This window comes from Nyctereutes procyonoides, unplaced genomic scaffold (genome assembly GCF_905146905.1).
Source record: "Nyctereutes procyonoides isolate TBG_1078 unplaced genomic scaffold, NYPRO_anot_genome, whole genome shotgun sequence".
NCBI lineage: Eukaryota > Metazoa > Chordata > Mammalia > Carnivora > Canidae > Nyctereutes > Nyctereutes procyonoides.
The window spans coordinates 38766065-38780303 of record NW_026575042.1 but is presented as its reverse complement, the minus strand read 5'-3'; the positions used below and the strand labels follow the sequence as shown (position 1 = coordinate 38780303).

The 14239-nt window shown below is 35.6% G+C and overlaps 1 protein-coding gene across 1 annotated transcript in view; it reads right to left on the bottom strand.

Annotated features, from left to right (window-relative positions):
- Positions 1–14239, bottom strand: part of PLS1 (plastin 1) — a 101419-nt gene that overhangs the window by 28380 nt on the left and 58800 nt on the right. Inside the window, exons 2-6 of the mRNA XM_055321268.1 lie at positions 12889–12992; positions 8432–8595; positions 6128–6257; positions 1925–2057; positions 504–585 (exon numbers count right to left, since the gene is read on the bottom strand). Of these exons, the coding sequence (XP_055177243.1) occupies positions 504–585; positions 1925–2057; positions 6128–6257; positions 8432–8595; positions 12889–12958 (579 nt within the window). The 5' untranslated portion in view covers positions 12959–12992. The remainder of the gene's footprint in view (positions 1–503; positions 586–1924; positions 2058–6127; positions 6258–8431; positions 8596–12888; positions 12993–14239) is intronic.

The window sequence follows — 14239 nt, the reverse complement described above, 5'->3', positions numbered from 1 at the left end:
GAATCTAAAACAAAACAAAAAATACCAAACTCCTAAAAAAGAGAGATCAGACTTACGGTTACCAGAGGCAAAGGATAGGGGTAGGGATGGAGGAAAAATTGGAGAAAGGTGGTCAAAGGTACAAACTTGCGGTTTTAAGGTAATTAAGTACTAGGGGTGTCAAGGACAGCATGATGACCACAACTAACACTGCTCTATGGTTATATAGCAACATTGTTAAGAGAGTAGATCCTATGAGTTCTCATCACGTGAAGAAAATTTTTGTCCTTTTTTTCTCTTTTCTTTTTATTGTACTACATGAGAAGATGCATGTTAGCTGAACTTATTGTAGTAATCATTTCATAATATATGTAAAACAAATCATCACACAGTATGTCTTAAACTTACACAGTGAAATATGTCAGTTATTTCTCAATAAAACTGGAGTAAAAAAAGATCCATCGATGAAGGCCTTACATTTAAGAACACAGTAACATGATTACTAGCAAAGAGCAAGTACTTACAGAAATAGTGAAAGGGGTGAGCTTTTTCTTATTAATGGCTCTTTCATCAATTGTATCTGGTTCAGATAAGTTGATCATTTTGCTAAAGAGAAAATGATAATAATTTAGTTTCAGACCCCCAGTTTAAGATAATTTAAGTTAAATAATTTAAGACTTTTTATTTTGTTTTTGCAAGTAGACAAATAGTTAAATTTTGAAAAGTAATTAACAATCCATCTCTTTAAAATATTATACTGTGATTCATGTCAAGGTCTTACTTTCTAAAATCTAAGAACTATTCCCTAACCTAAAACAAATCCATCAGTCTGTATTTCTGTAATACAGAAATAGTAATACACTGTAATAGTAATCTTAGCATTTCCTAATTTTTTAAAAATTGTTTTGCATTTTCTTTATGTAAGTCCTGTCTTTATTTCATTTAATGATCATCAACATTCAGCAGTCTGAAATGTAAAACAAAGAAATTTTTAAGAAGCCGTTTCATAAAGTGGTATCAACAGTGTCAAAATTACTGCTGTTGTAGAAAGAGTCAGAGACATGGTCTTTCTAAAATTTCAAGAGAATTTTTTTATATTAATTTAAGAGAAATTAATATAAAATTTATCTCTAGATTTTAGAATATACTTTATATTTTAAAATAAATATAGGAAAATACCCACTCAATTCATAATAGGAATTTCCTCTGAAGGTCAGAGAAAGAGATTAGAATCATAGGTGGAAGTCAAGGTAGAATTTATGTTAGCTAAAAACTAATATCCTGTGCTTGTGGGTAAGTTGGAGGTTTTTTATCCTTTTAAATAAAAACACAGGAAAAAAAAAGATCAAAAGAAATATACCAGAATACTAATAGCTAATTAGGGGTGATAAGAATATTTGTGATACTATTCTTCATAAGTTTCCTATATTGTTATAAGCTTAAAAAAAAAAAGACGCTTGATTTGTACAAAGACGTATGCTGGGACTATAGTACACACAACAAAGAACACCCCCAGTGAGTTTGCAGTCTAGTGAGCAGAAACCTACTGCAAAGAGCCAAGGCTATGACACGACTGATGTAAAATATTAATTTCATTTAAGCACAAATGACACATGCTTCTTTTACATTTCCTTATATCCCTGTCCCAGTCAATAATTCCTTACTGAAAGCGATAAAAGAAACCCTGTGAACATTTTTAAATACATCAGAGGAATAACTCAAAACTGTCCTGGCGCTATTAAGGAAATAGACAAAAAAGGCATCAGAAAACCAAGAGATTGCATTTGCAGAAAAATTCTGGAAAACATGTGGTGCTTAAGTTTCCATGCAATATAAATTCTTCAATAGCTACACAGCTACTTGTTGGCTGAATTGTAGTTTTCACTGAATGCTCATCAATGGAGAGAAGAAGAACATATCTCCCTTAACCTAATGTTCAACTCACCAAAGAAGAATACCATCTGCAAGTGATTTGAAAAGGCTGCCATCACTGGGATTCATGGGTAAAAGATGCTTACAATCAGGGTCATCCTCCAGAGCTTTGTTTATCCAGTTAACAAAAGCCACTTTTTCTTCCTCTGAAAACAGAAAATCTTAGTCAGCAAACCAAATTTCACAGAATTAACCACACTACGAAGACATACTTTTTAATTTCTGTTCAAAGATAATAAATGGTTATTATTAAAACTCTGCTAAAATGCTACAGGGTTTAAGAGGACATAAGGGTTCAAAGAGAAAGGGGAATTCATTCCATTTTTTCATCTGCTGTATTAAGGGACAGTAAGGTACATAGTTTAAATGAGTACAATAAGCATTTGATTTGATTCTAAAATCTATGAAAATATATTGTTTCTGAATGCTAATCAATCAGAAGCCAACCAAGAGAAGTCAGATCATGCACACCCACACCAGGGTTAAAAATACACGCAACAGATTTCCACAAGCAATAAATCCCACAACCTCCACCGAAAGGTACAGAGTTGTGATTTGGGGCTCATAACAGAAACACTAATTTCAATCAAGAGTTTTTTGAATGAATAAAACAGCTCCATTTCTGTGGAATTTCTACTATAAGGAAACTAAGGCAAATCTAGATACCAGTTCTACTCTCAGCCATCTGCATCCTCAACTCTCAACATATGGTTTTGAGGGGATACTTTGATCTTTAGGCAGAAAATGTCATTGAGCTAAGCAGTGGGAGAAACAGGAAGAAACTTAAAATGTTCCACTCCTTTATTAAAATTCTGTGAATATAAAAAATCTTTTAATAACATACATCTTCAAAGAAAATAACTTCCTTTTTTTTACTTAAGACTTTTTTTTTTTTTTTTTTAATTCGTGAGACAAACAGAGAGGCAGAGACATAGGAAGATGGAGAAGCAGGCTCCCCATAGCGAGCCAGATCTGGGACTCAATCCCAGGACCCGGGATCACACCCTGAGCTGAAGGCAGATGCTCAACCACTGAGCCACCCAGGTGCCTCCATAATTTATATTTCTATCACAGAGTAGCACAGAGTGAGCTGACCTTCCCTAATTCCTGGAATTAGGTAGTTTTCTTAAGAGCATATTTGGCAGGCACTTCCAAAATGTAATCCATCACACAGACAGACACACACACAATCAAAAAAGACCTATTTACTAATATTTATCTTTTGTACATATCATAATCTGCCTTTTTATTGTCTTGTCTCACCATACATACCTCCTTAGAGACTTAGAATCTAGGGATTGAAACATCACTAGGATATTGTTACCTCCCATCAAGGAATCTTTAGTATAATGATTTTTTAAAAAGATACATAAAGAAACACAGCATAATGGAAATAAATACACCATAAGAGATAAAAACAATATTTTAGAAAATTTAAGAGAAAAAAGAATCACTTACAGTTGGGACAAGTAAAGGTTTTTATGGAGAAGGTACAATCTGTTATTTATTTTTTTAAAAAGATTTTATTTATTGGGATGCCTGGGTGGCTCAGTGGTTGAGCATGTGCCTTGGGTTCAGGGCATGAACCCTGTGTCCCCGGATGGAGTCCCACATCGGGCTCCCTGCAAGGAACCTGCATCTCCCTCTGGCTATGTCTTTGTCTCTCTCTGTGTGTCTGTCATGAATGGATAAATCAAATCTTTTTTTAATTTTATTTATTGATTTATTTGAGAGACAGAGCACGGGGTGGGTGTGTGGTGACAGAGGAAGCAGGGAGCAGACTCCCCACTGACAACAGAGTGGATGGTGGGGGGCGGTGGTGATGCAGGGCTCCATCTCAGGAACCAGAGATCAAGACCTGAGCCAAAGGCAGACACTTCACCAACTGAGCCACCCAGGCGTCCAGAGAAGGTACAATTTGAATGACAGATTTTTAAGATGTGGAGAGAAAGGGAGAATGTTCCAAGTATAGGAACCAGGAATGAGATACTATTTCACAACCACTAGGATGGCTATAATAAACAAAGAGACAATAACAGGCGTCAGTGAGCAAGAGAAGAACTGGTAATTCCAAACATTGCTAGTGGGAATGCAAAATGGCACAGCCACTTTAAAAAACAGTTTGGTAGTTTTTAAAAATATTAAACAGAGTGACCAAAAAGATCCAGCAATTCTACTCCTAAGTATATACCTAAAGTAAGTCAAAGCATATATCCACACAAAAATGTGGATATTACAAAATGCTCCTAACAGCATTATTCCAAATAGCCAAGACTAACCAAATGTCTACCAACTGATGACATAAACAAAATGTCATACTATCCATAGAACAAAATAGTATTCAGCAATAAAAAGAATACGATATATGTCACAATAGGGGTAATCCTTGAAAGTGTTATGGCCTGTAAGTGAAAGGCCACTACTGTCTGATTTCACTTACATGACATTTCCACAATAGGCAAATCTAATGATATAGAAAGTAGACTAATGGTTGCCAAAGTCTGGAAGAAGAGGGAAACTAGGAGGGACTGCTAAGTGAGCATGGGGTTTCTCTTTAGGGTAATGAATGTGTTCCAAAATTAGACAGTGGTAATGACTATACAACTCTGTAAATATACTAAAAACCACTGAACTGTACACTTCTAAAAGGGTAAATTTCATAACATCTCAATTGTATCTCAATAAAGCTGTTATTTTTTAAAAGCTATTAAATGTTCCATACCTAGTTCTAGATAATCATTATACATTTACATATTCATATGTAAAAAAATCATCAAGCCATATACTTAAAAACAGCACACTTTATGCTCTTACTGTATGCATCCTAAACCCCAATATGTAAAAAAAAAAATCTATGATAATAGACATCAGAAAAGTGGTCACCTATGGGGAGAAATAGTTACTGTTCAAGCCATGAAGAAGCCAGGGAGGGTGATGAAATGTTTTCTTTTGTTTCTGGTGGAAGCTACATGGATGTAGCTACAGGACATTTACACATGTAAAAATTCATTGAGCTGTACAGTTAAGAATTCTAACACTTTCCTAAATGCATATTATATCTCAATAAAAAGATTCTTTAAAAATTTAAGAAGATACTTCATTACTATGTGTAGGTAGAAATGGAGTTAAAGAGTGAATCTTTAAAAAATGAAGATAGCAGTTATTGATCACTGCCTTTACTTCTCTGGGGGGATTAGGGTAGAAAAAATGGGTGGGGTGGGTGGGAGAAATGTCAGTATATTGTTACAGAAAAATCCAGTTGAAAGGAAGAAAATCAAGGGGATAATTAACAGATTCAGATCTAAAGGAAAGGGAAAAAAGTTACAGTGAGTTGTTATCAGTAATTTAAAAAGCACAGTTCAGGGGCACCTGGGTAGCTAAGTCAGTTAGATGCTTGCCTCTGGCTCAGGTAATGATCTCAGGGTCCTGTGATAGAGCCCAGCATCAGGCTCTCTACTCAGCATGGAGTCTTCTTCTCCCTCTTCCTCTCTCTCCACTGTTCATTCTCTCTTGCTCTTGCTCTCCCCTCAAATGAATAAATAAAATCCTTAAAATAAAAAGCGCAGCCCTAATTATGCTAATATGAACAAAAGGACCTTGGCCAAAGGTTCTCAGACATGTATCTTGACCATGAAAAGTAACCTTAACATGGGGTAAGGCATCTCAAGAGTTAATGTGACTGGATTTCCCACTGGGCAACAATCCAGTGATTCTATCAGACCTGGCAAGTCAGGTGCTGTGCTCTCTAGTCACCTAGTTGCTTGATAAAAGATGAATCAGGAATCTCAGCCCCTGAAAAATGGAAGGGAAAGGTCCTTGCAGTAAACCTCTCCACAAACTCCTGGATCAGGCCTAAAAGTAAACCCAACTCACCAGTCAGGATGAAAAATTCATTCAGAGGTCATGACTGAACACATTCAATACTGAAATATAAACAATTTCTAGTTTGTTGTTTCTCATCTCCTTGTGCGCTGTGCTGCCTGACACATAGTAGGAACTTACTGATTTCAATGATTCTACAATATTTCATTCTGACACCTCTGAAGTTGAGGTGCATTTCAAATTTAATGGCATAGTATAGTTGAATCTGATTTTCCCACAATGGTACATAAAATAATGGTGTGAATTATAATGAATGGTATCTTGCATTTGATGAAATATCAGACTTGATGAATGAGTCAATGACTGAAAGATCCGATTTAGATTGGCAAGTTACCTGAGTAAGAATGCTGTGTGCCCTCACTGGAAATGGATGATGTTCCTCCGATAGCAGTAATTCCTTCTTTCTTGTTAATTATTTTGCGGAATGTCTTGCTGATGTCTTTGCTTTTTAACTCTTGCATCAGCTGGAATGGAATATAAGTAGAGCCTTGATCAGACAATCATAAAAAAAAAAACATTGCAACGTGAAGGATAATTATGTAGACTTATTTATTTGGAATGATATCAAAATAAATCCTAATCAGGTATTCTCACCCCTATGGGTTGTATACATAAATAGCTCTCATGTCATTTTACCCATAACACAAAATGTACAAATGTTTGCACTCCAAACACTAGAAGAAATTTTGTTATAATTAAGCTTAAATTGAATACCTCGAAATTATTCCCTCAGCTATCAGAATGGATAAATACCTGCTATTTATACCAATGTGGATGGAACTGGAGGGTATTATGCTGAGTGAACGAAGTCAATGGGAGAAAGACAATTATCATGTGGTTTCACTCATATGTGGAATATAAGAAATAGTGCAAAGGACCACAAGGGAAGGAAGGGAAACTGAATAAGGAAAAATTAGAGAGGAAGAGAAACCATGAGAGACTCTTAACTCTGGGAAACAAACTGAGGGTTGCTAAAGGGGAGGGGATGAGGCAACTGGGGGGATGAGGCAACTGGGTGATGGGTATTAAGGAAGGCATGAAATGCAGAACATTTGTTCTATATGTTGGCATAACACTCACTATATGTTGGCAAATTGAATTAAATTACTAAAAAAAAAGAAATTATTCTCCTGTGCTTGCCATGACCTTTGCCCTGCCTTTTGAAAACTAAAGAACTTCCATGATAAAGATTTTTATTTATTTATTTATTTAATATTTTATTTATTTATTCATGAGAGATAGAGAGACAGAGAGAGACAGGCAGAGGGAGAAGCAGGCTCCATGAAGGGAGCCCAACGTGGGACTTGATCCTGGGACTCCAGGATCACGATCTGAGGCAAAGGCAGACGCTCAACCTCTGAGCCACCCAGGCGTCCCTCATAAAGATTTTTGAATGCTTTAATGAAGATATTTGCCTGTCCAAATGCTGCAAACATATACTTGTTAAAATAAGTAAGTTAGATATTGTCAGAAATAACATAGGCTTGGAGAAACACCCTCTCTCAATCACTCTCATGACTGGCTAGACTGAATTCAATCAATACTCCAAGCAGCAGCCAGAATGAGTTTTTTAAAATTTAAATTTGATCATGTCACTTCATACTCTCTTCTTCCTACATCATTGGCTTCTTTTCTCTTAGGATAAAAATGAAAATTCCATAAGACCCTGCATGACCTGACCCCAACTTACTTCTTTAGCTGCACTCTATACGCTTACCATCTTTGCTCTATCCACACTCAGCTTTTTTCCAAGTGTTTGAGAGTATCTACCATCCCTAAAGCCACGGGGCCTCTACATAGGCTGTTGCTTCTGCCTGCCTCAGACATTATTCATTTCCCCCACTCAACCCCTTTTATCTGTTTAACAACTTTCTTCAGCTCTCAGCTCAGTTATCATAACTTCCAGGACATGTTCCCTGAGCCCCTGGGTTCTCCAGGCTCACCATCAAGTTATATTTCCATATGAAACATACAGTCACGGTGGAAGTGTTGGAAGAAGCGACAGCCCTTGCTCAACTGCCAGCTGGTAATGGCAATGTAGCCAAGTCGTCTCTCTTAGCCCGAGAGTTTGAAGTACATGATATTCAATATTCAGCTCTACAATCTATTTTTCTTTTGTTGGTTGAGTCATGTATTGTTTTTCATCTTGTTCAGTTCCCCTGAGCCTGGAGGTACTTTAATAATGAAACAATGCTATCATAGCCAGTGTCAAAATTTACCTGGTGCCATTTGCAGAAACTGGAGGTATAGCTTATCACAGGAAATAACCAGTTTCTAGGAAGTATAGCTTCCATACCTTAGCTAGTTCAGTCACAAAAGATATTCCATTTCTCAAGATCAAGTACTAAGATATTAAAACATTTGGTGCACAGATAGTCAATAAGCACTGAACACAACTGTAGTTTTACTAGCACATGAGCTATTATTGTCAAAACATGACTTCCAACAATTCAAGAATGATTTTTTTTTCCTTGGTTTTATGAATTATTTGTAGGCACTGTTGTTGCTACCATCATCATCATTATAAAACAGGGCTTTTCTCCGGTCTCTGTGGTCAGATTTAACCAGAGCAATGACATTATTAAAATTCTGCTCAAAGCAAAAACATCAGTAACCAGGAGAGGATGAGATTACTTACTGACACAAACTCTTCGAAAGTGATTTTGCCATCTTTGTTGTTGTCGGTAACTGCTAGAATTTTCTCCACAATCTCGCGCACCTTGTAGCCAGGTAGGGGAAGGCTTGCTTCCTTAAACAGGTCCTGAAGTTCATAGTCACTAACGTACCCACTATTGTCAATATCTGTAAAGATAAATTATGAGCTGTCAAATATCATTTGTGTTAGAGGTGTGCACCCAGAAGGCTTCATGGGAGATTCATAGGCAGGTAGAACCTTTCAGGTTTGTTCTACAAATTCTACAGAATTCACAAAATGGATCTGCAGGTTCCACATACTATATAAAATATGTGCGTCATATTTGTGTCTTAAGTACACGTAAGGTATTTCTGTTCTGCATTTCACTTAGTGGCACTTCTGTTTCATTTGTCAATAATTCATTGCTTCTTCATTACGTATTTATGATACCATTATGTAGGCTGAATCATGTTTGATGTCATTTTGACATTAAGTGTTCAAGAAATAATTTCACACCTGTATTTGGACCTTTGAAAATAGGTTTCCCGGCGTTTTCACATTATCACTGAGATGCCCTTCCCTAGGCTTTCTCTAGAGACTAGATATCGCTTCTTGACACAGAACAAAGGCAACACAAAACACTCCTGCCCAGAGTTGGCAAGAGAGCTTTGAATTGTTTGGTTAGTTGCCTGGATCCACCTTGTTATATAGGCTTCCTTTGCTCATCTACTAATAGTTGCTTTCTTTCCTCTATTTTACTTTTTCTCTTGGTAAAAGGGCTATTCTCACTATAACTCAATTAATGATAAAAATAGAAACTTTTCTCTTAAACTCTCATATACAAGTTTCAGAATTAATACAGTTCAGAATAATGGAAAGTTTCTCACCTAGACTCTACCAAAAAAACAAAATATTGCTATAATCTCAAAAGTCACCTAGGAACCTTGATATCAAAATAATAATATTACTTTCTTTGAAGAGAAAAATATCATTGTTTAGTACATCACAAGTCCAAAATTGTTTCCTATAACTCTGAAACAGGCAAACAAACTAGTTGGCTTACTTTCTTTTTTTTTTTTTTTCTTCACCAGCACTGTGGCAGGGAGTCTTTAAAAATAAACAAGATGGAGGGTGCCTGGGTGGCTCAGTTGGTTAAGCATCTGCTCTTGATTTTGGCTCAGTTCATGATCTGGGTCATGGGACTGAGCTCTGCATCTGGCTCCATGCTGGGCATGGAGCCTGCTTAAGATTCTTTCTCTCCTTCTGCCCATCCCCCCAACCCTCGCACACAAGATTGACTAAAAGTTGCTTACCTGCTAACCCTCATGCTATACTAACAAGAATACTTGAAGGAGCTGGGGCTCTGGAGATAAATAGGTCTGTGTGCTTAAATCCCCGCTCCATCCCTATGGCCTCTGTGGTTTGGGTATGATGTGACAAGAAGTAATAGATACCATTTAAGCACATATTTTTTGTTAAGAACTTATCTCATGAAATCTTTATAACAACCTTCAAGTAGTAAATAATATTATTCTGATTTTAACGATGAGGAAATCAAGCCTTAAATTATCATAATTATAGTTTTAAAAGAAATAAGACTTTCCCATAATTAAATAACAAAAATAACCAACTTGATTAAAAAGTGGGCAGAAGAATAGACACTGAATAGAAATGAAGAGATGCTTCTCCAAAGAAGACATATAAGTGTCCAATACACATATGAAAAGCCGTTCAACATCACAAATCATTAGGGAAATGCAAATCAAAACCACAATGAGATACTGTTTCACACTCAGGAGGATGGCTATTACAAAAAATTTTCTTAACAGAAAATAAGTGTTGATAAGGATTTGAAGAAACTGATACCTTAATGCACTGCTGATAGGACTATAAAATGCTATGGCCACCACAGAAAACAACATGATGGCTCCTCAAGAACTTAAACACAGAATTATCATATTATCCAGCAATACCACTTCTAAACATAAACACAAAATAACAGAGAACAGAATTATGAACAGATATTTGTATATTCATGTTCATAGCAACATTATTCACAATAGCAAAAACGTAGAAACAATTCAGGTGTCCTTCACAGATGAATGGATAAACAAAATGTGATATAGATAAAAAAAATTGAATGTTATACAAGATGAAGAGTTGGTATTTAATGGGCTTGGGAAGATGGAAAAGTTCTAGAGATAGTGGTATGGTTGCATAACAATGTGAATGTACTTAAAACCACTAAACTGCATACTTCAAAATTATTAAAGCGGTAAGTTTTGTTATGCCTGTTGTCCCAAAATTTATAAAGAAAAAAAAGGAAAGAAGACAAATATTTTAACCTCTCCTTTCTTGAGACCCCCAAAATATCCCATCTAGTAAGGTTGGATGGGCATGCCATTCTGCCCCTAAAGAGTGTTATTTGGTACAAATTATCAGAAAGAATACTAAGTTTCTAAGTAGCAATTTATCTTGTCAATAAAGCTAGTACATATTGTGCTAGTGTTAGCACTTCCCTCACACACAGCAAATTACCTGGCTGTCAGATTTCTTCCATCAATGAATTATTTATTCAAAATATCATTAAATAAATATTGCAGGATTATATGTCCATGGGTCATAAAGAGTAAAGTTCATGTGCTAAACAAAGAAAATAGATTACTAATTCATTCATTTCACTAAGTCCTAGGTAGCACTTTTGTTCAAGCTACCAAACTGCACTATACAATAACAGCAATAGGAAACTAGGAGATACATTTTTATTACTTCCTCTGTTCCAATGCTCAAAATGAGCAGAACATTCCAAAAATTGCCCGATTTTTTACTTGAAAGACTCTGGGCACTGCATACAATACTCTATAAAATTTATTATTAATAATAATATTTTAGAAATAATATATTCATGCAATATTCTAATGACAAATATACCATCCTCAAAATAAAGAAAGGATCAGAATTAAGGCATTCGTTATGAGTCTAATTCAGCCACCATATATTCTGTATTTGGAAGGTTTGAGTTGTTAACTCTGGGGATGGCTATGCAGGAAGAAGTAGAAGAGCCCAGAGATTTGTACACTTTATTTCATAACAAGTGAAGTAAAGTATCTTACTTTACTTCATAACAATAATTTGTTAAGTTATGAGCTTTCCTGGCAGCTTTAGTTGGGGGGGGGGGTTCTTTTTTCAAACTTAAATCTTTTTTTATTATTATTATTGGTCTCTAAAATTCATTCTGCACTACATTTAATCTGCATGAATTTTAGTGATTATTCACTAGGTTTGTGAGAAATCTAGGCATGAGACCAACTGTCATCATTATATATCCTCCCTAGTCTATCATCTGTTTCTCATGGACTGCTCTTCTGTACCAGAGAAGGAGGCTACTGTGGGAGGGGCCAGGGTGCGGGTGTCACCATGCCAATGTCCTTTCACTGTGCTCCCCTTTCACTTGCATGCATTTGCAGAATAGTACAAAAGACAATATTTATATTCTTGCTTGCCACAGGTTTCCTAGGAGCAAAGTGCCAAGAATCGCAATCCAACAGAATATGAGGTGATTTTTTTGGAAGAAAATTACAAAGCTGTCAAACAATAATGTCATAATGACAAAATACTGAATGGCTTTAAAAAGTGAAAGAAGAAAAATAGGATATGTGGCCTTTAAAAACAAGTCTGAGATTTTTAAAAATTATGCATAAAGGAGAGGGAAATCAGGACATATGGACTTTAAAAATAATACTCAAATTTTAAAGTATTCTGCATAATGTAAGAAAATGTTATTGTTAGTAACAAACACATGAAGGCCAGAGTTCAGCTTATAAACAAGGAAGTGTTTCTATATTTTCTCTCTGTAATGAGGACATCCTGTTAAGCATATTCAGTTACACTGTCATTCATTAACCTAGATGGCTTTCAGCAAAGAAATTATCAAAGAATTCAAAGTCCAATTCTCCTAGAAATTCAAGCCAGTCTTAGTTTATCTTTCAGAAAGAAAGAAAGAATCCAGTGAAACCTAAATAGGGAAAAAAGAAAGAAAGAAAAGAAAGAAGGGAAGGGAAGGGAAGGGAAGGGAAGGGAAGGGAAGGGAAGGGAAGGGAAGGGAAGGGAAAGGAAAGGAAAGGAAAGGAAAGGAAAGGAAAGGAAAGGAAAGGAAAGGAAAGGAAAGGAAAGGAAAGGAAAGGAAAGGAAAGGAAAGGAAAAGGAAAAGAAAAAGAAAAGAAAAAGAAAAGAAAAGAAAAGAAAAGAAAAAGAAAAAGAAAAGAAAAAGAAAGAAAGAAAAGAAAAGAAAAGAAAAGAAAAGAAAAGAAAAGAAAAGAAAAGAAAAGAAAAGAAAAAAGGAAATGAAGGTAGGGGTAAATAGGTGGTAGTAAAACCAACAAAAGGTATTGTTCCATTCCTGGAACTCTGATATCAGATTGCAGAATAGCAATGTCGTATTTAGTTTTTCTCAAGCATACCTATTTTATTAAATGCTTCTTGTAGCTCTTCCAGTTCCTCCCGTGAAATGACAGTGGTACTGTTTTCCATCTTTGGAGAAAAGACTATCTTCAGGTCTTTATATCTAGAAAAAGTAATGTTATAAGAAGAACATTAGCCCTTTGGAAACATTTATCTAAGCAATATAAAATACATAGGTGGTAAAATGTCTAGAAGAAATGATCTGAGAGGTCTGGCTGACAAGGAACAAATAGGAACAGACCTCCTCCATCCTGGTAACACCATTCCCCAGCATCGGTGGGTCAGACACTAACAGAGTCAGTACAAGGCAGAAACACCTGTCTTCTATTACACCTTGTGCTTATACAGGGCACAGACATTTCTCAATAGCCTGTACAGTTTTCATTTACATTTTTACCCTATTTCAGTAAAATAAATATTTCAAGTTTGAGAGATGTATAGCATTTATAAATGTAAAGGAAGTGGTCAGAAAGTAAAATTTTAAGACATGAATAATGTCCACAAAAAGAATAAAATAAGTGTATAATTTTTGAAATATAATTTATTCATTAAAATTTTGCACTAATCACTCAAAAACCATGTTAAGTTGGTTGATGCCCTCAAAGAGTATTATGTCTCATGTGTCATTTGTGATCTGTATACCAACTTGCTTAAGAATTTTTGGTGTTCTTTCAAAATGACAGATTTCTCTATCTTACAATTATTCTGGGGCCTGGTTATAATCAAAGTATAATTAAATCTTTGAGTTTTAAAAAAATATACTACTACCCACTATTTAATTCTACTCTTAAAAAAAAAAGAGCTCAGTAATAGATCTGATAAATGGGTAAATGGAATTCATCTTACTTCCCATATGCAGTTTCTTACATCTTAGCATGAAATAATACAATTTTATTGAATTCTCACTTTCAGAATTTTTCACTATAGTTGAAACTAAATATAGGCATATTTCTTTTGTGTTGAATGAGATTACACAGATCTTTTACAATTTTTAAGCATAATCCCCTAGCTCTGCAAAATGCTCATTTTGTCATGGCTGGCTTTGAATGTCTATGGTTTTGGTCATCCTGCATATCCTTCCCCATATTCAAAACAGTTTCTACCCCTTGCCTCAGGTTCTAAAAATAGGGACCCAAGGGGCAACTGGGTGGCTCAGTTAAGTAACTGCCTTGGGCTCAGGTCTGAGGATCACAGCTCGGGAATGGGAGATTGGTTGCAGAATGGGAAAGGGCTTACTTTTCCTTATACGCTTTTCAATTCAGTTTTGTAGACGGTAAGCTTATCAAAACCAAAATAACTGAAAACAAGATAGGCAACTCTGGTAAAACACTGGAAAAAATAAAACAAATA